General features: G+C 65.1%; 1 protein-coding gene across 4 annotated transcripts in view; it reads right to left on the bottom strand.

Moving 5' to 3' along the window:
• Tmem63a (transmembrane protein 63A) overlaps window positions 1–21018 on the bottom strand; it is a 33483-nt gene extending 12465 nt beyond the window's left edge. The window contains exons 1-14 of one of the 4 annotated variants that reach the window (XM_070023227.1): window positions 20929–21018; window positions 15989–16186; window positions 13117–13196; window positions 11095–11161; window positions 10388–10425; window positions 8987–9129; window positions 7311–7362; window positions 6997–7105; window positions 6017–6087; window positions 3574–3654; window positions 3244–3367; window positions 2833–2966; window positions 2336–2473; window positions 580–733 (exon numbers count right to left, since the gene is read on the bottom strand). In XM_070023227.1, coding sequence (XP_069879328.1) covers window positions 580–733; window positions 2336–2473; window positions 2833–2966; window positions 3244–3367; window positions 3574–3654; window positions 6017–6087; window positions 6997–7105; window positions 7311–7362; window positions 8987–9129; window positions 10388–10425; window positions 11095–11161; window positions 13117–13196; window positions 15989–16174 — 1377 coding nt within the window. In that variant the 5' untranslated portion in view covers window positions 16175–16186; window positions 20929–21018. Of the gene's footprint in view, window positions 1–579; window positions 734–2335; window positions 2474–2832; window positions 2967–3243; window positions 3368–3573; window positions 3655–6016; window positions 6088–6996; window positions 7106–7310; window positions 7363–8986; window positions 9130–10387; window positions 10426–11094; window positions 11162–13116; window positions 13197–13473; window positions 13536–15888; window positions 15967–15988; window positions 16187–16774; window positions 16984–20928 lie in introns of those variants that run through there. The other 3 variants (XM_070023228.1, XM_070023229.1, XM_070023230.1) reach the window with 3 other exon arrangements.
• Between the last annotated feature and the right edge of the window lie 3587 nt (window positions 21019–24605).

The raw sequence follows: 24605 nt of genomic DNA, 5'->3' as shown, positions 1-24605 counted from the left end.
GGTTAACTGGAAATAGCCTCACAGACTTTTCTGTTCAAGCTGCTTCAAACGATCCTCAGGCCACAGCCGGGCAGGAGCCGCCTCACCCGGCCTACGTCACACAAATGGCTTCCTAACGAGGCTACCAAAACTAAATGTGAAAGAAGTCAGGGTCTACAGAGGCGTCCCGGCTTCCTGACCGGAACACCCCCCTCTCACAAACCCTCCTGTCCATGAGGACTGCGTAGATTTTCAGCGAGGCCCACGGCTGTTCTAGACTGACTACACCTCGTGCAGCTCGAAGGCTCCTCAGGCTGCGCACGTGGATTGATTCCACCGGGCCAGCTTGCCTACGCTGCCGTCGACACGGCCAGCCTGCGGACGTGAGCCGTGTGTCCTGCCGTCGACACGGCCAGCCTGCGGACGTGAGCCGTGTGTCCTGCCGTCGACACGGCCAGCCTGCGGACGTGAGCCGTGTGTCCTGCCGTCGACACGGCCAGCCTGCGGACGTGAGCCGTGTGTCCTGCCGTCGACACGGCCAGCCTGCGGACGTGAGCCGTGCGCCCTGCTGTGGGCCTGCCAGCCGGGCGCGTCACTCACGTTCAGCGCATGGATGGGTCTGGTGACATTGAACTTGTCCATGGTAGACAGGATGATGGAGGGTGTGGTCAGGAAGAAGAGCACCAGGAAGAGGGTGAAGTTGATGCCCAGCCACTGCAGCCACCAGCGGGGGCCCTGGACGGACAGGTTCTTCCTGCAGAAGGGGACAAGGCCTGGGGGTCAGCCCCGCAGAGGCCGCCCGGCCGGCCCGCGCCGCTGCCCAGGGCTCACGTGGTCACAAGCACCCTGGGGCGGGCAGGATGCTCACTGCATGGCCTCAGGAGTGAGGGCAGGTTCTCTGCTCCGGCCTTCAGCTACTACGAGAGGCGAGTTTCTGGCCCCTTGAGTCAGAGAGACGCCCCTAGCCGTGCTTGTGTGGTTTGTTTGGGCCAGGGACTGGGGCCAGAACCCACGCAGAGACCCCACGAGCACCAGGGCAGGCCGGGGAGGCTCCAGCGCGGCGCCCCGGGCAGACATCCTGATGCTTCATGGCCGGGGTCTGCGTGTGGCAGGCACAGACAGGGCACACCCGGAGCCTGAGCTGGCCTCATCCGCCAACAAGAGCCAGGCTCGAGCCCAGGTTACCACAGAGAAACGCTGAGACCAGCAGCCCACACTCGGTGTGCGCACACCCGAGGCGGTGTGTGCACTGTCGGCCGCCACGCCTGGCCCCGTGGAAAGCCGCCGCCACGGCCATGGACACAGCTCAGCCTGCCACCGCCCTCCCAGCTATCCTGGGAGCCATGACGCCGTCAGCCACGAGCATCTGCTGCGCATTCAGAACACGGATCATCTGGGCCGAGAACACTGGACATGTAAAATGTGCCACGGGGTTCAAAGACCAAGGTGAAAACAAAAGTAGGCCAGGCGTGGCGGCTCACACCTGTAATCCTGGCCGTGGGAGGTGAGGCTCACAGTCAACCCAGGTCAGGCCCCAGAGGCTCAGGCTTGGAATCCTAGCGGCTCAGGAGGCCTCCTTGGGCAGGAGAAGTATGTGAGACCCTCGTCTCCAATTAAGTACCAGAAACACTGGGAATAGAGCAGTGGCTCAAGGGGTAGACCACTAGCCCTGAATACAAAAGCCTTGAGTTCAAGGCCCAGGACTGGCAGCTGGGTGTGGTGGCACTGGCCAGCTGCGAGGACGGCAGCCAGGGAGACACTGTAGCGCCGTCTGCAGAGCAAACAGAGCTGGGGCGCCACCCACGCGCCCTGGTTTACATTTCATTCTGCTTTAAAAATGTGGGTTTCTGGGCTGGGAAGGTGGCTCGGTGGTAGAGCGCTTGCCTCACATGCACGAGGCCCTGGGTTCGATTCCTCAGCACCACATAAGCAGAAAAAGCTGGAAGTGGCGCTGTGGCTCCAGTGGTAGAGCGCTAGCCTTGGGCTGAAGAGCTGAGGGACAGCGCCCAGACCCAGAGTTCAGGCCCCACGACCGGACCCCCCCCCCCAAAAAAAAGTGGACTTTTAGCCAGGGTCTGGGACCAAGAGATAAAATCAGAATTTAAGATATTACACGTTCACGTATAATATTTTAGATATTCTGAAAGAACTACATTATTGAAGTGAGCATGGCTTCATCTCACAGAGCTACTAGAAAACCTGCAGTCACACAGCAGCTCAATTATCTCAGGACGTTGCTCGTGTCAGGAGCCACCATGGGGCGCAGGGGTGGACGCCAGGGCTGGCACGCCAGGTCAGGCAATGCGCCCGCGGCCCCGGGCGGCTCCCCCGCCCGCCGGCCCCGCCCCAGGCTCACCAGCAGACGTCCTCGGGGTAGCTGGCCAAGGCCACGGTCCACTGGGAGGTGCCCAGCTCCCGGCTGTGCGGCGAGGGCTGGGGCTCGGCCCGGCAGTGCAGGCCCTGGCACTTGCAGGTGTTGAAGTCCTTCAGGATGCTGGGGGGAGGGGGCATCCGTGAGGCCATGCCTCACCCAACCCCACAGGCAGGGCCGCCACACCCAAGCTCCCAGGGGCAGGGAAACAGGCTCACAAATGAGGTTTGACCCCTGTGCGGCTGGCATGCCCGGCACAGCACCCCCTGGGGGCTGCCTGCACCCGAGCACGCACACCCCAGCCCGTGAGGCCGGAGCCCTTCCCCTCCCCGCCCCCAGCCTCGGGGCAGGCCCGTCCCCCCGTCACCCTGTCCCCCCTGCCCGAGGGCAGCTGGTATCGCCCCCCCACCGCTCCAGAGCAGGGGAGTGGGCAGGTGGCTCATCTCCTGGCCGGGAGCCCACTGGGAGGGGACAGCGCTCACTAGGAGGCCATGGCCTGCTCCCGGAAGGTGACGAAGGCCATCCCCAGGGGCCGGTCCTGCACCAGCCGCTGCTCCTCCCTGATCCGCGCCAGCAGCCGCGCCTGCACACGCGTGTAGTAGGAGATGGCATCCTCCTGCAGAAGGTCCCCACGGTGAGCACGCCGCACCCCTGCCCCCGCCGTCCCTGCCCCCCTGCCCCCGCCGCCCCTGCCCCCCTGCCCCCACCACCCCGCCTCCCGCGTCCCTGCCCTCCCACGCCCATGCCCCCACCGCCCCTGCCCCCACCGCCCCTGCCCACACACATCACACATACATGCTCTCCACCCAGACTCACATCACAGGACTCACCTCACACACTCATCCACACACTTGCTCACACCCATTCACCCCTGGAACTGCCCCTGCTCTCACCCATTCACACCCTCGCACTTCACAGCAGCAGAACTGGCCGCAGGTCTTGGGGTTGATGAGTGCTGGCCGGCCGGTCTGCGCCTGGAGGTTTGTGTAATAGGTCAAGCTTTTCTCTGTCTTCCTCCTGGGGGGGCAGCACATAGACTGGTGGTCCCGTGTCCTGGGGTCACGCCGTAACCAGCCACTGACCACCACAGACAGCTCTGTGGGCCGGCCAGGGCAGGGGTGCCGCCCTTCCCAGCGGAGGGGTGCCAGCCAGGAAGAAGTGGGGGGGAGGGGGGGAGTTGGGACGTTCCAGCCCTCCGTACAAGGTCTGGCCTCCACCCTTACCTCTCTCTGCACAGGTAGATCAGCTTGGCCACGTTATAGCACAGCTGTACATCAACCACCTCGCAGGTGATGTATGCGTTCCTGGGAAGGGAGGAGCCCTTGAGACCACAGACCTAGACCACAACTCCAGACTACAGCCGGAGACCACAGACCTAGACCACAGACCTGGAGACCACAGCCTGAGACCACAGACCTAGACCACAGACCTGGAGATCACAGACCTGGAGACCACAGCCCGAGACCACAGACCTGGAGACCACAGACCTGGAGACCACAGACCTGGAGACCACAGCCTGAGACCACAGACCTGGAGACCACAGACCTGCAGACCACAGACCTGCAGACCACAGCCCGAGACCACAGACCTAGAGACCACAGCCCGAGACCACAGACCTAGACCACAGCCCGAGACCACAGACCTGGAGACCACAGACCTAGACCACAGACCTGGAGACCACAGCCCAAGACCACAGACCTAGAGACCACAGACCTGGAGACCACAGCCCGAGACCACAGACCTGGAGATCACAGCCCAAGACCACAGACCTGGAGACCACAGCCCGAGACCACAGACCTGGAGACCACAGACCTAGACCACAGACCTGGAGACCACAGACCTGGAGACCACAGCCGGAGACCACAGACCTAGACCACAGACCTGGAGACCACAGCCCGAGATCACAGACCTGGAACCACAGACCTGGAGACCACAGCCGGAGACCACAGACCTAGACTACAGACCTGCAGACCACAGACCTGCAGACCACAGCCCGAGACCACAGACCTGGAGACCACAGACCTGGAGACCACAGCCCGAGACCACAGACCTGGAGATCAAAGCCCAAGACCACAGACCTGGAGACCACAGCCCGAGACCACAGACCTGGAGACCACAGACCTGGAGACTACAGACCTAGACCACAGACCTGGACCACAGACCTGGAGACCACAGACCTGGAGACCACAGACCTGGAGACCACAGCCCGAGACCACAGACCTGGAGACCACAGACCTGGAGACCACAGCCCGAGACCACAGACCTGGAGACCACAGACGTGGAGACCACAGCCCGAGACCACAGACCTAGACCACAGCCCGAGACCACAGACACAGACCACAGACCTGGAGACCACAGCCCGAGACCACAGACCTGGAGACCACAGCCTGAGACCACAGACCTAGACCACAGACCTGGAGACCACAGACCTGGAGATCACAGACCTAGATCACAGTCCAAGACCACAGACCTAGATCACAGACCTGGAGACCACAGACCTAGAGACCACAGCCCGAGACCACAGACCTGGATCACAGCCTGAGACCACAGACCTGGAGACCACAGCCTGAGACCACAGACCTGGAGACCACAGCCCTGGAGACCACAGACCTAGATCACAGCCCGAGACCACAGACCTAGATCACAGCCCAAGACCACAGACCTAGATCACAGCCCGAGACCACAGACCTGGAGACCACAGCCCGAGACCATAGACCTAGATCACAGCCCGAACCACAGACCTAGATCACAGGCCTAGATCACAGACCTGGAGACCACAGACCTGGAGACCACAGCCTGAGACCACAGACCTGGAGACCACAGCCCTGGAGACCACAGACCTAGATCACAGCCCGAGACCACAGACCTAGATCACAGCCCAAGACCACAGACCTAGATCACAGCCCGAGACCACAGACCTGGAGACCACAGCCCGAGACCATAGACCTAGATCACAGCCCGAACCACAGACCTAGATCACAGGCCTAGATCACAGACCTAGATCACAGCCCGAACCACAGACCTGGAGACCACAGCCCGAGACATCATAGCCGAGAGACCACAGCCCGAGGACGGTACTCCATCTACACTCAGCTCTGAGCCAGCTCAAACCACATTCCTCTTGATCCTTAGTCCCCAAAGGGGGAGATTTGGAATAAATGCAGACTTTTCTCCTCAGTGCTGCAGCGGGAATCCAGGGCCGGTGTGTGCTGGACAGGTGCTCTGCACTGACCACAGCCCCAGCCCCAGAGGAAGTGCCCGAAACCAGCACACGCAGGCGCAGTCAGCAGGTCAGCCGGGCGGCCGAACGAGGGGCCTGGTGCTGTCCCTGAGCTTTTTCACTGGGAGCTATCACTCTACCACTTGAGCCCCCCAAGAGACGCCTGCCCGCAAGAGACGAGTGAGCCCGCAGGCCAGGATGCCCAGCTCAGCTCTGCCCTCGCCTGGCACAGGGGGATCAGCCCGTGAGCGATGCTCCTGTGTGCTCACATGCTCACCTGCACCCACACGGGGGCCCGCACCAGACACGAGACCCCGAGGAGCAGCTGAGCCCCACGTGGCAGCGCCACGCTCAGCACCACGCGGCGTAGCACCACGCGGCACAGCCCACACCCTGCGGCAGCATGTGTCCCTCTCAGAACCCACGTGCCGCAGAGGCCTGCTTACCGGAAGTGGCTCTCCACAGCCTCTCTCGAGGCTTCTCGGGGCAGTCCTGTGATGAACAGCGTCTGTCTCACCTGCCACAGAACACATCGGGAAGAGAAGTCAGCAGGCCAGCCGTGGCTGGTGGGACCAGGTTTCCGCTGCTCAAACCCCAGGAGAGAAAGCCGCAGCAGCCAGCAAGGCCGGGTGGGCTCGTGGGTCTGCAGAGCCCGGAGCCTGATCCACACGCAGCATCTTCTCCCGGCATTTGCAAGGCAGCTCTACCAGCAACCCCAGAGAGACAGCTCTACCAGCAACAGCAGAGGACACCCAGAGGTGGACGAGTCCTGGGACCCAGCTGCCCGGCCCACGTGAGGCCAACGCGGAGCCACACGCCCAGCTCCTCAGCTCTGTCTTCCTGAGCAGGCCTGTGCAGTCCACGGAGGTCTGGAACACACCACCTCTACCTCTAGCCCGAGTGCTGGGATTACAGGTGTACAATACCAAGCCCGACAGAGTGGGGCTTTTTTTTTTTTTTTTTCCTAGTCCTGGGGCTGGACTGGGCCTGGGTGCCATGCCTTGGCCTCTCTGTGCTCAAGGCTAATGCTCTACCACTTGAGCCACAGCACCACTTTGGCTTTTTCTGAGTAGTTTATTAGAGATGAGAGTCTCATAGACTTTCCTGCCTGGGCTGGGCTTTGAACTGCAATCCTCAGATCTCAGGCTCCTGAGTAGCTAGGGTTACAGGTTACCGGCACCCAGCACAACTTAGTTCTTTACTTAGCATCGGCATCTGCAAGCCAAACGCCACAGACCAACCCACAAGGTGGCAGAGTGACGGAGCAGGTACTGCAAGATTTAAAACCATCCACCTGCATTTTTTAAAAAGCTAATGGGACGTGTGAATACAAGCGTCAGCCGGCCACGCCCAGGGCCCACGCGCAGAGGGCCCCTCGGCCTGGCCCACCCCAGCCTCCTAGCGCAGCCGACCCAGCCTCACTCACCAGGCCTTCCTCTTTGTACCTGATGGACTGGATGTGGTGCCACATGAAGCCCACAGTGAGGAGCAGGTAGAGGACGGAGAAGACGGTGTGCAGCCACAGGAGGTTGGTGCTGGGGGAGACACGCCACGCCATGGGGGGGGGGCCTCTCCACCCCTCAGACCCACTGGGATGCCCGCCCCATGCATGCTGGCACCCACAGCTCAAAGCCTGCCGCCCGCCGCCTGCGCCAGCTCCTGCTGGCCCAGCCTGGGCCCCGGCTCTGCCTCCCCCACTGTCCAGCCTCGGTACCCTTCTCTCCCCAGGCTCCTACTCACTCGGTCTGCAGGTTTGCTATGGTGGTCCTCCCGAAGCTGTAGGGGTCTTTGTCTGCAGGGAGGCACAGAGATCGTTGTGGTAAGTGTGGGAAGCAGCCCTGGCCGGCAGGCTCTGCCGAGGTGAGGCCGTGGGCTGGACATGGGTTTTTCCAGAGCTGCCCCAATAGGGGCCTCAGCTCCACTCTGGAACATTCCCTGTAACTCACCATCACCTGCCACGTGGGGTGTCTTTTAAAATGTAAGGAAAGCTAGAAACAATCTAACAATCATCCCACAAAAGGAGGGTCACTGGCACCCCAGTCTGTCGCTGATGGCATTCCGGAAGCGGGGGAGATACAACTCAACACCGGCTGACATCTTACACACCCCAGTGTGACTTCCTGCCTGGGCAAGGGCAGGAAGTCAGAGAATACTTTCTGAAGATGAATGTGGGATGCCTACTGAAGCCAGCACTCAGGAGGCAGAGGCAGGAGGATCGGCGTCCAGGCGTCTGGCTATATGGGGTAGGACCTTGCCTCAAACACACATTTCTAAAATACCCCATTCTACCAGTCTCTTCTGTGAAGTTCTTTGTTTTCGGACTTTCCCATTTAATAGAACCATAGATAGATATTCAGTCTCCAGCTCTTGGCCCAGATTTGGGACGGATTCTCGTCCACATCTTTACTCAGATGGGAAATTCCAAAGAAATCACCCTGTGATGATCTCACGCCATAGCGCAGGCTGACAAGCAGGGAGGATGCGCACAGGGGAGGAGCTCAGTGAGCCCGGGGCTCTGATTGGAGGAGCTCGATGAGCCCGGGGCTCTGATTGGAGGAGCTCAGTGAGCCCAGGCTCTGATTAGAGGAGCTCGGTGAGCCCGGGGTTCTGATTGGAGGAGCTCGGCGAGCCCCGGGCTCTGGTTGGAGGAGCTCCGTGAGCCGGGGCTCTGGTTGGAGAAGCTCCGTGAGCCGGGGCTCTGGTTGGAGGAGCTCGGCGAGCCCCGGGCTCTGATTGGAGGAGCTCGGCGAGCCCCGGGCTCTGGTTGGAGGAGCTCGGCGAGCCCCGGGCTCTGGTTGGAGGAGCTCGGCGAGCCCAGGCTCTGGTTGGAGGAGCTCGGCGAGCCCCGGGCTCTGGTTGGAGGAGCTCGGCGAGCCCGGGGCTCTGGTTGGAGGAGCTCCGTGAGCCCGGGGCTCTGGTTGGAGGAGCTCGGCGAGCCCCGGGCTCTGGTTGGAGGAGCTCCGTGAGCCCGGGGCTCTGGTTGGAGGAGCTCGGCGAGCCCCGGGCTCTGGTTGGAGGAGCTCCGTGAGCCCGGGGCTCTGGTTGGAGGAGCTCGGCGAGCCAGGGCTCTGGTTGGAGGAGCTCCGTGAGCCCGGGGCTCTGGTTGGAGGAGCTCTGTGAGCCCGGGGCTCTGGTTGGAGGAGCTCGGCGAGCCCGGGGCTCTGGTTGGAGGAGCTCGGCGAGCCCCGGGCTCTGGTTGGAGGAGCTCGGCGAGCCCCGGGCTCTGGTTGGAGGAGCTCGGCGAGCCCCGGGCTCTGGTTGGAGGAGCTCGGCGAGCCCCGGGCTCTGGTTGGAGGAGCTCGGCGAGCCCCGGGCTCTGGTTGGAGGAGCTCGGCGAGCCAGGGCTCTGGTTGGAGGAGCTCGGCGAGCCCGTCCCGGGGCCTCCGCCCTCCCCAGCTCCGAGGTGCGCGCCTCACCCAGCAGGTCTCCCGAGAGGTTGACGGGCAGGATGACGCAGAGGGACAGGATGCTGACGGCCCCCAGCAGGAAGATGACGTGTCTCTGGAAGGACAGGTAGTGGATGGCGTCCTCGCCGCACCACTCCAGGATCTGGTCATCGCTGGTGGAGACAGAGGGTGGTGACCGGTTGAGCCCGAGCCTGGCGCGGCTGCGCGCCGCACCCTCGCGGCCTCCCGCCGGTGTGACCCAGGACACAGAGGTACGGAGCACCTGGCTCGTTTTCAGGGCTCAGGACACGGCTCCCGACAGCAGAGCCCCGGGGTCCACACCAGAGGCTCAGGGCACACCGGGGATACATCCTGAGGCTGAGGCCTCCTGCTCCCCACCCCCCCCACCCCCCCCACCCCACCCCACCCCACCCCACCCCACCCCCCCCCCACCCCCCCCCCCCCCCCCCCGCCAAGTGCCCCCGGGGGCGCCAGGCCAAGGGTGACTGGAAAACTCTGGGCTGGAGAGAGCCAGACTCAGAGGGAGGGGGGCAGGCACGTAACCTCGCTTCCTGCTCTCCCAGAGATGGGTCCCCAGGCCCAGCCCCAGGAAGCCAGGAGGCAGCCGGGCCACAGGACGGGCACCGCACGGACCAGCGTGGGCTGCACCACTGCAGAGCGGCTCAGCCGTGGTTCTGAGGGGACGCCGCGGCCCTCCACCATCCACCTCCTCCACCGACATCCAGCACCAGGTGCCAGTCTAGGACCCAGGAGATGCTCAGAGGTGCTGAGCACGTTAGACAGCAGTGCGGGAAGGGGCACAGGGCAACCCGGCCACAAACGCGCGGGAACAATGCCTGGCCCGTCCACGTGAGCAACAGGACAGGGAGGACCTAGACTGGCCCGCCGGGGTGGCAGGCGGTGGCCCAGCTGTGTGGGGAAACCGTGAGGTCCAGACCCCGAGCAGGAAGAAGCTGGGGCAGGGGGAATGCTTAGCATCTAAAATCTCCATGAAAGGTTTTGAAAGGAAGTAGTTGCTAGCTTCAAGAAACCTTGGGTTAGTGGGTGGCTCACATCTGAAATCCCAGCTGCTCAGGGGGCCGAGAGCTGAAGAATCTGGGCAGCCCCGGGCTGGATCTAGAGCTTCATTGTAGAGTGCCAGCCTAGCAATGTGAGGCCCTGAGTTCAAACCCTAGTGTGCGGGAGGTGGAGGCTCTGGGTCTAGCTTCAGCTGGGGAGCCTGGGGCCCAGCACACCCGAGACCCCTCTGCTGTGGAGGTTCTAGTCCCAGAAGCCTGACAGGAACACCCGTATTCTCACTCCAACACACTGCTTGCCTTAAACTGAACCACATCCCTGGGTCTCTCCTCCCGATTGGCCAAAGACCCACAGAGCCCCGCCCCTGGCAGCCCCCCCCTCCAGTGTACTCACTGCAGCTGGAAGATGGCGGTCAGCCAGGGGCAGCAACCCTGGAAACAAGGAGCCAAGAGGAGGATTAGCATAGCACTGGGCCTCTACCTCCCAAACCAAATGTCTCCCTAAACCTAATTAAAGCCAGGTCCAGCTCTGTGTCCAGCTAACTGCACCCCAGACCAGAGCGGAGTCACAGACGTGGAATGGAGAGCGGCCAGGTGCTGGGGCAGCCGGAGAAACAAAAACAGGCTTTGAAACCCCCCCCCCCCCCGGGGAAGAAACCGGACATGCACATGGCAGGAGTTGGAAATTTTATTATCTCTTATTAATGCTCCCTAAAGCTGGCTGTTACCCGGCTGGAAAATGCAAACGTGGCTTCGTCATTCACTTAGCAATGGCTGAGCACTGACTAGGTCCTGGTGCTGGAAACCGAGCAGCACAGGCAGAGTTCCTGCCCACATTTGGCTCAAAACCTCACAGACAAGTTAATAATTAACCGTCACGCAAGGCGGGGTGCGTGAGGGTCAGGCTGGCGGAGCAGGCTCCACCGCCCTCTCTGCCTGGGGTCCAGCAGCGCTGGCCCCTCGCGGGGCTCTCCACTACAACTGTCTCTGCTCACCAGCACAGGGGGCACAGTGCTCAGCTGGCAGCTGCCCTGACCCCACCTACCACCCCCCCCGCCTCAGCCCCCCCCGCCCCCCCCCCCCCGGCCCCAGGACACCAACCAGCTCGTTTTCAAAGTCGTGCTGCCCTGAGGAAGAGGTGGACGACAGCCTCCGGAATCTGGACCCACTGGAGACATGGAAGGTGAAGTGAGAGGCAGGCCGAGGAGGCGTGAAAGATGAGGCCCGGCCCCTGGCTCGCCTCGGGAGAGAGGGTCGCAGTCCCCAGCCCTCCATGCGGAGACACACAGGATCACGGCCCATTCCCGGGAAGGGAATGAGACTGCTGTATGGACAGAGACCATGGGGCCGGCACCGAGGGCCCAGCCCTGAGAGCCTCCCCCTCCCCCCGCCCCCCCCTCCGCCCCCCCCCCCTCGGGCCCAGCCTCCGTCTCTCCTGAGGTGGCTTCACAGTGCTGCCCGGTGCCCCGACGTGGGGCAGGGGGACCCTAGCAAAGAGGGTGCACAGATGAATATGGACAAAGAGTCTGCTCACACATATGGAAACAGAACAGAGAAATCGCCCACAGCAGGGGGCGTGGATGGGAAGGGCGTCAGGGGTGAGGCTGGCGGGATTCACTGTGTCACGTGCAGAAACGGCACAGGACCTGGTGAGCAGGAATGGTGGCACCTGCTCACAGTGGCTCTCCAAACGCAGCAGGTAAAATCTAGAGTAAACACTGCGCCTTCCGCCACCAAGGCGTGTCACTGGAGTGAGGCCACTTAAACATGACACCGACAGCTGCACTGTACCAAACCTACGGCCGCCCTGGTTACCGGGCGCAGGGTGAGTTGATAAACACGGAAGACACCACGCTGCTACTATGACTGGGTGTCGCAGCAGCATCCCAGAGCGGAGGGCTGAGGACCGCCACTGCACAGCTCCCCACCAGGCCCCTTCCTCCACTCCCCCCAAAACACCGGCATGCCGTGGACGGGACGCCGACCTCCACGCTGACCCCGGCCCCGGCATGCCGTGGACGGAGGCCTGCAGGACGCTGACCTCCACGCTGACCCTGGCCCCGGCATGCCATGGACGGAGGCCTGCAGGACGCCGACCTCCACGCTGACCCCGCCCCCAGCATGCCGTGGACGAAGGTCTGCAGGACGCCGACCTCCACGCTGACCCCACCGCCGGCATGCCGTGGACGGAGGCCTGCAGGACGCCGACCTCCACGCTGACCCCGGCCCCGGCATGCCGTGGACGAAGGTCTGCAGGACGCCGACCTCCACGCTGACCCCGCCGCCGGCATGCCGTGGACGGAGGCCTGCAGGACGCTGACCTCCACGCTGACCCCGGCCCCTGCCCACAAAAGCGCGTGGTAAGGAGCCGTGTGGTGACCGCTCAGTGGCGGGGAGCGAGGGCGGGAGGCAGGCCGCTGGCGGGGGGCAGGCCCAGCTGTCCACACAGCCGCCCACCTCGGCTGACGGCACCATGAGAGCACATGGAGCACACGGGTCCCCGCAGCGGGTCCGGGCATCGCCACGCCCTTGCAGATGCCAGGCAAGGAAGGGAAACGGCTGGCCGAGCGCGAGGGGTGGCCTCCTGCCAGGCCCAATGGCTGCCAAGCACCCAGCCAGGGCACCCACTGCATCATGGGAGGCTCCAGCCTGAACTTCCTGTGTCTGTCTGTACCTGCCACGGAGCCAGGGCAGGCTGCAGCACCCACCGGGGCTGGACAGTCCAGTTCTAGACCAATCTCCACCCTTCGGGAGAGGGCAGAGCTGGGAGCCGGGACGTGGCTGCGAATCCCGAGGTCCAGCCCGGCCCGTGTCTCGGAACAAGCTCATGCACAGCTAGCACTGGCCTGGAAAGAGGGCAGGCGGCTTCCCCAAGTCCCCGCCGCCCCCCTGCCGGAGCCCACCGAGGACCGAGCGGGTGTGCGGGCTGAGTTCCCGCATCTGCCGAGGAGCAGGGACACAACTGCTGGCAGACCTGACACACAGACTCGGAGCTAGAGCCCCATCCACGCCAGTGGCCTCGCAGGTGTGTGCGTGAACACACGTACACGCATGTGCACCCTCGTGGCCACACACGCGTTCCTGCACACTCACCCCCACATATTTCAGTCTAGCTTTTGTTACCTATCTGCTTCAGACACCAGGGCAATGCGGCCATAATCCCAGAATCTTCTTCTTATGATGGAAAACACCAAGATGAGAAACTAAAAGTAGAAGAGAAACCAAGTAAAAGCCCCAGATGGCTTTGTGGCTCCCGGGCCAGGCAGGGTTAGAAGAAAACGGCCCAGTGGCTGGCCCAGGCCACACAGAGCCCACCTGCCCACCTGCCCCAGCTCCCTGCACCTGCGCCCCGAGCCAGGCTGACACAAGCCCCAGCCACTACCGCCACCAGCACCACGCCAGGCCGGGCTGCAGCCTCCCAGCTCAGCACCCGACCCTGTCCCTCGCTCTCAGGCAGCAGTGAAGACGCCAGGCCCTGACCTCGGCACGGACGGCTCCCGTGGCCCCAGCAGGGAGCCGGAGCCTGGAACTTCCTCCTTCCTGTGGAGAGCCTCGCGCTGGTCTAGCGGCCAGGTCTCAGTAGGTTGCCCATCTGGTCCTGAACTCCTGGGCTCAAGCAGTCCCCCTCCCTCAGCCTCGTAGGTAGCCGAGACGGCTGCCGTAGTATTGCAGGCAGGTGTGCCCAGGCCTGAGCCACCTCAGGCCTTCTTACTTATTTGCGTGAAGGAAGTCTTTTATGCCCAGGCCAGCCTGAGCCAAGAGCCTCTCCCTTACACAGCCTGGGTAGCTGAGGTCACGGGCATGTGCCACACACCAGCTTTTTACTAGGTAGATGTGTCTGGGCTGGCCTTGAACTGCCATGCTCCGGATCACACCCAGGGTGAGACACCACGCCCGGCAGAGCCAAGGCCCAGGCTGGGGCAGAGATGCCTAGATTCCGCGTCAAGTGCGGCTCTCCTGAAGGCGGGCCTGCAGACCCAGCACGAAACACGTGCGGAGCAAAGCCAGGTGGTCTGGCACTCCAGGCTGGCTCGGCCTCTGCGGGGACAGACGGACAGATGGATAGATGGGCAGGGGCTCAGGAGTCCCAGGCTTTGCCAGCATCAGATTCCTGTGCATTCTGGCTCCAACCTGGCAGGTTCTGACCCCCGCCTCCCGCCTCCCGCCTCCTAGACAGGCCCTCTGTGAGAACAGGAGCTGGGGACCTGGCTCGGCGGCAAACCGCTGCTCCAGGCAGAAGCTGGGCTCTCACTGGGTTGATTTCTGTGGTGGTGATGAGGATGAGCCCAGAGCCTTGAACGTCCTGAGCCACACCCAGACACAAAGCAGGGACTTAAAGGGCCCAGGTGGTCCCCAGAGAATGCGGGCCAGGAGGCGGGAAGTGAGTCACACCGGGCAGGCTGCCCTACGCAGCGGCTGCCCCTCTGCCTGGTCTGGGCGTGTACAGGGTGGACACGTCCCCGTGCCCACGTCTGCCCAGGCCCCGGCCTAGCATGTGCCTGACTCACACACAGTCTTCTGCAATAAAGTCTACACCCAGAAGACCAAGGCGCAGCTCAGGGATAGCGCGCATGCTTGGGACCTGTGAGACCGTGGGTTCCATTCCCCGGACACATACACGTGTGTGCGCGCACACACACACGCACGCACACATGCACATGCACACGCACACACACACGTGCGTGCACACACGCACACACGCACATGCACACACACCCCGTACACATACACGTGTGTGCACGCACACACACGCACACGCACACGCACACGCACGCACACACACACATATACTCCATGGGGCCCAGCGTGGTGGTATACACCAATATTCCCAGCTACTAGAGTGCCTAAAGAATGTAACTTGAGGCCGGGCGCCGGTGGCTCACGCCTGTCATCCTAGCTACTCAGGAGGCTGAGATCTGAGGATTGCTGTTCAAAACAAACCTGGGCAGAACAGTCTGTGAGACTCATCTCCAATGAACCACCAGAAAACTGCAAGTGGTGCCGTGGCTCAAAGTGGTAGAGCACTAACCTTGTGCCAAAAGAGCTCAGGGATACTGCCTGGGCCCTGAGTTCAAGCTCCAGGACTGACAGAACAAGAAAAGAATATAACAAGCTCAGGAGTAACACAGACCACACAGACACTGCTCTTCTTCATGGAAAAAATCTACCTCAAGGCTAGGTTACGGTAGCTCACGCCTACACCTAGCTACTCAGAGGCGGAGACCTGAGGCTCACAGGGTGAAGCCAGTGCCAGCAAAAAAAGTCCATGAGACTCTCATCTCTACTCAGCCAGCGAAACGCCTGAAACAGGGCTGTGACTCAAGTGATAGAATGCCAGCATGGAGCAAAAAGCTAAGGGACAGGGATTAGTTCAAGCCTTGGTACTGGCAGAAAATAATATCAACCACAACAATAATAATAATGTAGTGAGTCTCAAAAACAATGTAGAAAGGAGAACTCCCTCTCAATTCCTGTGGACAAGTTTGGGGTGGAAAACGTGGGCTGGGACCCTCCCCACAGCTCCAACAGGGCCCAGTCCGCAGGTGTCTGCAGAGAGGAGCTGCAGATACCCCACTGAGTGCCGATGATTGCGCTGACCCGCCGCTCAGTGAGAGAGCACTTGCCTTGCATGCAAGAGCTCCGAGTTCAAGACCCATACCATTGAAAAAAAAAAAAAAAAAAGCACCTCCCTGTAGCACCCGCAAGGCCAAACAACGCAGCTCCTCACACCGAACCAGGGAGCGGACGCCAGACGGGGCTGTGGAGCCACAGGGCCCTGCGCCCCGGAGAACGGGCCTCCGCCCTCCTCATCCCGGGGCTTGGCCTCCCCAAGGACACACGGGCAGGGCTCTGCGGCCAGCCGTGGTCAGCGCAGTCCTCACAGGGATGACCCACCCAGTCCATCCTGCAGTACAGCGTCTCCCGACTCGGGCCTGCGTGGGGCCTCCTGAGGCCCGGGGACGCGGGGCTGGGAGGGCCCGGCCTGGAGTCTCACCAGGAAGCAGCTGACGTCGATGAGCAGGACGGTGGGGACGCCCCCGAAGGTGACGCCCTGGAGCACGGTGCTGTTCCTGGCGGAGCTGTAGCAGTAGGAGTCGTTGGGACGGCGCCCGAGGCCCAGCTGCTCACGGGCCGACGCCGCCCTGGACGACCACCACTCGGGGAACCGGGAGCCGCTCATCACGGGCAGGCCCTGTGGACAGGACGGGGGGGGAGGGGCGTGAGCTCTCCCCATCTGGCCTGCCAGTGAGGGCGGCGTGAGGCGGCAGCCCAGGCACGCGTGCCAGGCGGCGCCCGGAGAGGAGCTGCACTGTGGGGCCAGCCCCGGGGTCCGCTGGCCGAGGGCACGCCGGGGGTCGGCTGGCCGAGGGCACGGCTCATGGGGAGGGGCGGCGGGGGGAACAGAGCCCCGCGGCCAGTGCTGCTCCAGCGGCCAGCCCTGCTGGACAGTAACTCCCAGGGAGTCTCAAGGGGACCCGGGTGCCGGCACGGGAGAGGGGGGCGGGGGACAGGGAAGAAGACAGCACAGGGCCCCCCCCGCACGGGAGAGGAAGGGAACAGCGGAGCACAGCAATGGCTGGTCCGTTGGAGCAGCAGGGACCCCTCCCTCCTCCTTTGCACAGACGGAATCCGAGGCTCAGAGGCTGAATCATCTGTCTAGACCAGGACACAGGGTGGGGCCTCCAGCATCCGGCCTCCGCCCCCAGATGCCTCCGATCCTGAGTCCCAGACACACACTCTCCCGAAGCCCTCTCCCTCTGGGACGCTGCCTGCGGCTCACTGAGGGATGAAGGCAGAAGGGACAGCAAGGGAGGGCACCCGGCCTCTCTCTGCGGGTCCTCCAGCTCCACCCTCTCACCCCGGCTCCCTCCGCAGCCTGGCAGGCCCAAAGCAGACAGCTCAGCCCCCAGACCCCAGTGGAAACCTCCAGTCTGCCCCTGGCACCGAAGCCAGAGGCTTCCAGTGCCCAGGCCTCCCTGCCCTGCGCACCGCTGTGCCTGGTGAGTCGGAACAAACAAATCCCTCCCCTGAGCTCCCACGCCCAAGCTGGTTAGACAAGAACTCCAGCCAGGCCAGGGGCTGCTCAGGAGGCCGTGCGTGATCTAAGAAGCACATGGTGAAGCCAGCCCAGGAAGACCAATCTGTGAGACTCTGTGTCCAACTAACCAGGAAAAACAGAAAGCAGGAAGGGGCGCTGTGGCTCAAGCAGTAAAGGGCCAGCCTAGAGTAAAAAACTCCATCCTGAGCTCAAGCCCCAAATCAGACCTTTAAGAAAGAGGGGCAAGCCCAAGGGAACGTTTGGACTCCCGAGGAGCTGGTGGGTGCTCGTGTTTGGGGTGTGACACCAGTCCTAAGTCCCAGGATGGCCCCGCCTGGGACCACACAGTCACGTGATATGGACACGGGTACACACGTGTGACAAATCCAGGCTCTCACACATATGACAGGGTGTGCAGAAAACACGGGTGGCCGACAGGCCTGCCTGTGTGAGGGGATGTTGAGGTGGCCAGCCGCAGCGGAGACAGTGGGGTGCAGACCAGGTCAGGACGCTGCCCCCAGGGACACCCCAGCTGGCACGCCAGGGCCTGGCCCGTCCACACCGCAGACACCAGGGAAGGCTGTGGGCAGATGCTGGCCAGATCCTCTTCTGGAGCTGCGTGGGCAGGGAGCCCTGGGCGCTGGTCCCTCACTTCCTGCTGACTACCTGGGCCTGTGCTGTCCTGAGGCGAATCACACACCTGTGCCCCACGGGGGTCACGCCTTCCAGTGTCAGGACCCAGGACAGAAACCATTCTGCGCACACGCGCACACACACACACATGCACGCACACACACATGCTGACATTTGTCTAGGTGTCTGTTGTCCTACACAGAGCTCCTGGTTCACACACACACACACACACACCTGTCCAGGTGTCTGTTGTCCTACATAGGGCTGGTTCAGTCCAATGGGCTCCTCCTCAACCCTCCCCCACCCCTCCATCTCCACACTGACCAGTCCTCCTGGCCCCCCATCCCCTCCATCTCCACACTGACCAGTCCTCCCCCCCGTCCTCTCCATCTCCACACTGACCAGTCCTCCCCCCCGTCCTCTCCATCTCCACACTGACCAGTCCTCCCCCCCATCCCTCCATCTCCACACTGACCAGTCCTCCTGGCCCCCCATCCCTCCATCTCCACACTGACCAGTCCTCCCCCCCATCCCTCCATCTCCACACTGACCAGTCCTCCTCTGGCCCCCCATCCCTCCATCTCCACACTGACCAGTCCTCCCCCCATCCCTCCATCTCCACACTGACCAGTCCTCCTGCCCCCCATCCCTCCATCTCCACACTGACCAGTCCTCCTGCCCCCCATCCCCTCCATCTCCACACTGACCAGTCCTCCTCTGGCCCCCATCCCTCCATCTCCACACTGACCAATCCTCCCCCAAATCCCTCCATCTCCACACTGACCAGTCCTCCTGCCCCCCATCCCCTTCATCTCCACACTGACCAGTCCTCCTGGCCCCCATTCCTCCATCTCCACACTGACCAGTCCTCCTGGCCCCCATCCCTCCATCTCCACACTGACCAGTCCTCCTCTGGCCCCCCCATCCCTCCATCTCCACACTGACCAGTCCTCCTGCCCCCCACCCCTCCATCTCCACACTGACCAGTCCTCCCCCCCATCCCCTCCATCTCCACACTGACCAGTCCTCCCCCCCATTCCTCCATCTCCACACTGACCAGTCCTCCTGCCCCCCACCCCTCCATCTCCACACTGACCAGTCCTCCTCTGGCCCCCCCATTCCTCCATCTCCACACTGACCAGTCCTCCTGCCCCCCATTCCTCCATCTCCACACTGACCAGTCCTCCTCCTGGCCCCCCATCCCTCCATCTCCACACTGACCAGTCCTCCTGCCCCCCATTCCTCCATCTCCACACTGACCAGTCCTCCTGCCCCCCACCCCTCCATCTCCACACTGACCAGTCCTCCCCCCCATCCCTCCATCTCTACACTGACCAGTCCTCTCCCCCCCCCCCCCCGTCCTCTCCATCTCCGCACTGGCCAGTCCTCCTCTGGCTTCCCTGCCCCTCCCTCCTCCTCTACCTAGCAGCACCTGAGGCTCCTGACCCCCCCATCCTGCCCAATGGTCCAGTCTGGAAGCACCTGGCCCCCACAGGGTCTGGGAGCTGCTGCTGCGGCCCAAGCCAGACTCGGGGCAAGAGGCCACACAGAACACCAAAGAAGACTTGACCCGGAGGCGGGAAGGAAAAACATCCCAGGCTGCGCCTAGAGGAAGACGGGAGGGGGGACTGGGGACTGGGGCACTGCTGCCCGGAGTTCTAGAGAGTTCTGCAGCCCTTGGTGGGCACCTGGGGCTCTGCGTTGCCCTGCAGCCCAGACTGGCATCCACATCATTTTCCTCTTGCCAAACAGGCTTGTGGGTGGATTTACATTTGATACGAACCATGCCAGATCAGACAGCAAATTCCCCAGCTGGGCTTGGGGGTCCGACCCAGGATCGGGGTCTCTAGGGGCACGCGATCTGTCCGGCCTGACCCTCAGGATGGGGTGCCTGGTGAGAGCACCGCTGTGCAGGTCCTGTCGTCGGTCAGGACCTTCCCCTGAAGTCTGTCAGAGCCCTAAACTCAACCCTGCCGGCGCAGCCCTCCTGCTGCCCGAGGGCCGGGCTCTGGGCCAGTCCTGCCCGCCGGCTGTCCGTGGAAGGAGAGAGAGCAGCTGGGACATGTCCATCCTGGGCACCCTGTCAGCCAAGAACGCTGAGGGGAGAGAGGGCACCGACGGAGATGAGGCCAAAGGAGCAGCGAGGGCTAGGGTTCGTCTCAGCCATGGAGCACCTTCCCAGCAGACAAGGCCCAGGCTCCATCCTCAGCCCCACCAAAACTAAGTCAGAGAAACACATCATTTTAAAAAACAAGGAAACACGTGAGAGGCCACCAGCCTGGATGAGAACCACCCCACACCTGATGGTCTGTGAGAGGCCCAACGCGCCTCATTCCGAGCCTAGTCCTGTGGTAGGAAAGTCGGAGCCATGCTGAGCCAGGGCAGTAGGGTCCCAGGACCCCAGGCAGCCGTGAGCTGCAGCCTGTGAGCTCCCCAGAGTTTGACTGTGGCCGGTATAATGCAACAGTGGGACAGTGGAATACAACCGTGTGTCACAACCATGCAACAGTGCGATGCAACCACGCAACAGCGCAGCAGCACACTGCAACCGTGCAACACAGCAGTGCAGCACAGTACAACAGTACAACGCAACGGCCCAACCCAATAACATAATGCAACGATGCAACAGTGCAACTCAACAGGACAACGCAACCCTGCAATGCAACAGTACCACGCAACCGTACAATGCAGCCTGCAACGCAACCGTGCAATGCAGCGTGGAACACAACCGTGCAACGCAACCGTGCAAAGTTCCGGAGACATCTCCAGGACAGGAAGGGGCGGGCGGCCCCGCGGAGGTCCCTCCCTCCCGACCGCAGAAAAGGGGGGGGCCGGCCCGCGAGGCTGTGGACCAGCGCAGCGGCCGGCGGCAGGGCCCGGACGTCCGCACACCGCGGTCACCGCCCCGGGCCCCGCGCGCCCAGCGCTCGGTGGCCGGTCCTCCCGGGTGCCGGGCTCGGTTTCCCCGTGCGCGGGGCGGGGGGTGAGAGGAACCCCGCCTCCGCCCGCACCCCCCCGCCCCGCTCTCCACCCCGCCCCCGCCCGTCCCGGTCCCGGCCGCGCGGCCCCGCCCGCCCCCAGTTCCGGGCAGACCGGGGGGAGGAAGCGCGGGCGGCCGCGGCGCCCCCCGGAAGCGCTGGCGCGGGAGGCGTCGGCAGGACCGGCGCGCGGCCCGGGAGGAGAGCGCGGCGGCCGCCCGGGCCCGGCGCTGCCCTCCCCGCCCTCCCCGCCCTCCCCGCCCTCCCCGCGCCCTCCCCACCGACCTGCGGCGGCGGCGGCGGCGGCGCGGTGACCACGAAAACTTCCCAAGTGAAACTCCTGCGCGCACGCGCAGAGCGGCGCCCAATTCGGAGTCTTCGCCGGCGGGACGGGGCGGGGCTGCGGGGCGGGGCTGCGGGGCGGGGCGGACGGGGGGCGGGGCTGCGCCTGGGGTGGCGGGGCTGCGGGGCGGGACGGGGCGGACGGGTCTGCACCTGGGGCGGAGCGGATGGGGCGGGGCTGCGGGGCGGGGCTGCGGGGCGGGGCGGGACGGGGCGGACGGGTCTGCGCCTGGGGCGGAGCGGATGGGACGGGGCTGCGGGGCGGGGCGGGACGGGGCGGACGGGTCTGCACCTGGGGCGGAGCGGACGGGGGCGGGGCTGCGCCTGGGGCGGAGCGGACGGGGGCGGGGCTGCGCCGGGGGCGGGGCTGCGCCGGGGGCGGGGCTGCGCCGGGGGCGGGGCTGACGGGGGTGGGGCTGCGCTGGGGGCGGGGCTGACGGGGGTGGGGCTGCGCCGGGGGCGGGGCTGCGCCGGGGGCGGGGCTGCGCCGGGGGCGGGGCTGAGCCTGGGGCGGAGCGGACGGGGGCGGGGCTGCTCCTGGGGCGGAGCGGACGGGGGCGGGGCTGCGCCGGGGGCGGGGCTGCGCCGGGGGCGGGGCTGACGGGGGTGGGGCTGCGCCGGGGGCGGGGCTGACGGGGGTGGGGCTGCGCCGGGGGCGGGGCTGACGGGGGTGGGGCTGCGCCGGGGGCGGGGCTGACGGGGGTGGGGCTGCGCCGGGGGCGGGGGACGGGGCGGGGCTGCGCCTGGGGCGGGGCTGACGGGGGTGGGGGACGGGGGCGGGGCTGCGCCTGGGGCGGGGCTGCGCCTGGGGCGGGGCTGCGCCTGGGGCGGGGCTGCGCCTGGGGCGGGGCTGACGGGGGTGGGGGACGGGGGCGGGGCTGCGGAGCGGGGGCGGGGCTGCGCCTGGGGCGGGGCTGCGCCTGGGGCGGGGCTGCGGGGCGGGGGCGGGGCCGGGCGGGATCCCCCGGGCGCGGCGGCCCCATTCGTCGGGGCTGCGCAGGTCCGGCCCTCGGGGAGCCTGGAGCGGGCGGTGCCGCGGAACAGCGCCAAGGTCTCCGGGCGGGTGCGGTGGGGCTCCGCGGGCCTCCGAGTGGGCGGGGCCGTGCGAGGGTCTCGTCGACGCCAGACGAGGCCGCAGCGACCCCCGCCCGTCCTCTCTTCCCCCCCCTCGTCCTCCCCCCCCCGCCCGTCCTCTCTCCCCCCCTCGTCCTCTCCCCCCCTCGTCCTCCCCCCCTCCCGCCCGTCCTCTCTCCCCCCCTCGTCCTCTCCCCCCCCGCCCGTCCTCTCTCCCCCCTCGTCCTCTCCCCCCCCCCGCCCGTCCTCTCTCCCCCCTCCCGCCCGTCCTCTCTCCCCCCGCCCGTCCTCTCTCCCCCCTCGTCCTCTCCCCCCTCCCGCCCGTCCTCTCCCCCCCTCCCGCCCGTCCTCTCTCCCCCCGCCCGTCCTCTCCCCCCCCGCCCGTCCTCTCTCCCCCCCTCGTCCTCTCCCCCCTCCCGCCCGTCCTCTCCCCCCCCGCCCGTCCTCTCTCCCCCCGCCCGTCCTCTCCCCCCCCGCCCGTCCTCTCTCCCCCCCTCGTCCTCTCCCCCCCCGCCCGTCCTCTCTCCCCCCTCCCGCCCGTCCTCTCCCCCCCCGCCCGTCCTCTCTCCCCCCTCCCGCCCGTCCTCTCTCCCCCCGCCCGTCCTCTCTCCCCCCGCCCGTCCTCTCTCCCCCGCCCCCCGTGCGGCCTCGGACCCTGGTCTCCCTGACGGATCCTCCAGACCCGGCCCTTCTAGGCTGTGGCACCGCAGGCCGCCCGTCCCCGTGCTTGTCCGGACTTTGTGTCCGTCCCAGCGTCCGTCCCGCGGGGACCTGTGGCTCGCTGGGATGGACACTGGGGCGGACAGGTCCCCGCGGGGCACAGGTCCCCGCGGGGCACAGGTCACGCACAGGTCCCCGCGGGGCACAGGTCACGCACAGGTCCCCGCGGGGCACAGGTCACGCACAGGTCCCCGCGGGGCACAGGTCACGCAGAGTCCGGACCGCGGCACACGGGGCTCCTGCGTCCCTCCGCGCGGTGCTGCTGGTGGTTTGACGCCGAGGAGCCCGAGGGCGGGAGCGCGAGAGCCGGCCGGAGCGGAGGGCGCATGGAGGGGTCGGGGTCTTGGGTCCAGGGCCGCCCTGGGAGCCCCGTCCTCCCCGGCCCTCCTCCCCTGTCCTCCCCGCCTCCTACCCGTGGGCCTCGAGGTCAGCCTGTGCAGCTCCAGCGGCCTCCGCGCCCGCCGGGCCCTGCGCCCCGAAGCGGACCAGCCGGTGCAGCCGGCCGGCCCCCTCTGCAGACACAGACCCGACCCGACCGCCCCTGACCGCGCAGAAGGAAGGGCCTGGGGACTGCCCGGGCCTCCAGCCGCCCGGGAAGAGCTGGTCCTGGCCACCCAGCCCCGTGGCTCTGCCTGCCCCACTCCCTCCCCTTCTCTGGGGATGCACTGTGCCCTATCCAGCCGGCACCCTACCCGTCCAGCCTGGCACCCTACCCGTCCAGCCTGGCACCCTACCCGTCCAGCCTGGCACCCTACCCGTCCAGCCTGGCACCCTACCCGTCCAGCCTGGCACCCTACCCATCCAGCAGGCACACACCCCGTCCAGCAGGCACACACACACCCCGTCCAGCAGGCACACACCCCGTCCAGCAGGCACACACACACCCCGTCCAGCAGGCACACACACACCCCGTCCAGCAGGCACACACCCCGTCCAGCCTGGTGGCCCCCCAGGCGGGCAGGGCCCCGGGCCCCTGGGGGGACTCACCTTGGAAACTCTGGCTGAATCTCTTCTCCCGGGAGCGCCCCCCGTGGCTGCGGTGGAGCAAAGCCACGTACTGGGCCCTCATGGGGGCGGGGATGGCCGCGCCCTGGGCGCCCGCCCCGGGCAGGACCGGGGCCTGGCTCAGCTGCAGCTGCTCCAGCAGGCTGTGCAGGACCTGCTCCCCGGTCAGGCCCGTGCTGGGGCCGGCCAGGGACAGCGCCCAGAGCGCCCAGAGGAGCTGCATGGCACCACCCAGGAGGAAGGGGCGCCGCGGGAAGGGTCTGGGCCTGGCTGCACTGCATGTGAGCCTCCATTCTGGCTTAGGGGTGCTGACCAAATATTGGGGCCAGGGCCACAGCTCAGGGTGGAGCCCTTGCCTAGCGTTCTTTGGGTCTGGGCTTCATCCCAGCAATGAGGAGGGGTGCCGGGAAGACGGGGAGGGCTCCATCCTCTGTTGGGACAGTTGTCAGAATGCAGACCACAGATCTTCCTGGCCGTGACCAGCCCGAGAGGAGCAGACGTCTACCGGTCCACACCAGAGCTGGCCAGCACACAGCCGGCCACACAGCCCACCAAGCCGCGGCTGGGAGGGCTTGGGGCGCAAGGGCGAGTGGCGGAACCCAGTGTTTGCCCAGCTTCCTCAGCCAGGATCTTGTTAAATTCGGAATGCCCTGCTCTGGTGTCTGGAATTAAAGCTGGGAGTCACTCGCTGCCCCGTCTTTTCCAGGGAAGCACTGGTGGTCCAACTGAGGACACGGCACTTGCCAGGAAAGCTTTTCCACTGGGCTGCGTCCCAGCCCTGCCCTCATTTTTTAAATTAATTTATCTATTTATTTATTTGA

Source organism: Dipodomys merriami, unplaced genomic scaffold, assembly GCF_024711535.1.
Source record: "Dipodomys merriami isolate MVZ:Mamm:240054 unplaced genomic scaffold, mDipMer1.0.p SCAF_158, whole genome shotgun sequence".
Classification (NCBI taxonomy): domain Eukaryota; kingdom Metazoa; phylum Chordata; class Mammalia; order Rodentia; family Heteromyidae; genus Dipodomys; species Dipodomys merriami.
This window is presented reverse-complemented; position numbering and strand designations above follow the sequence as displayed.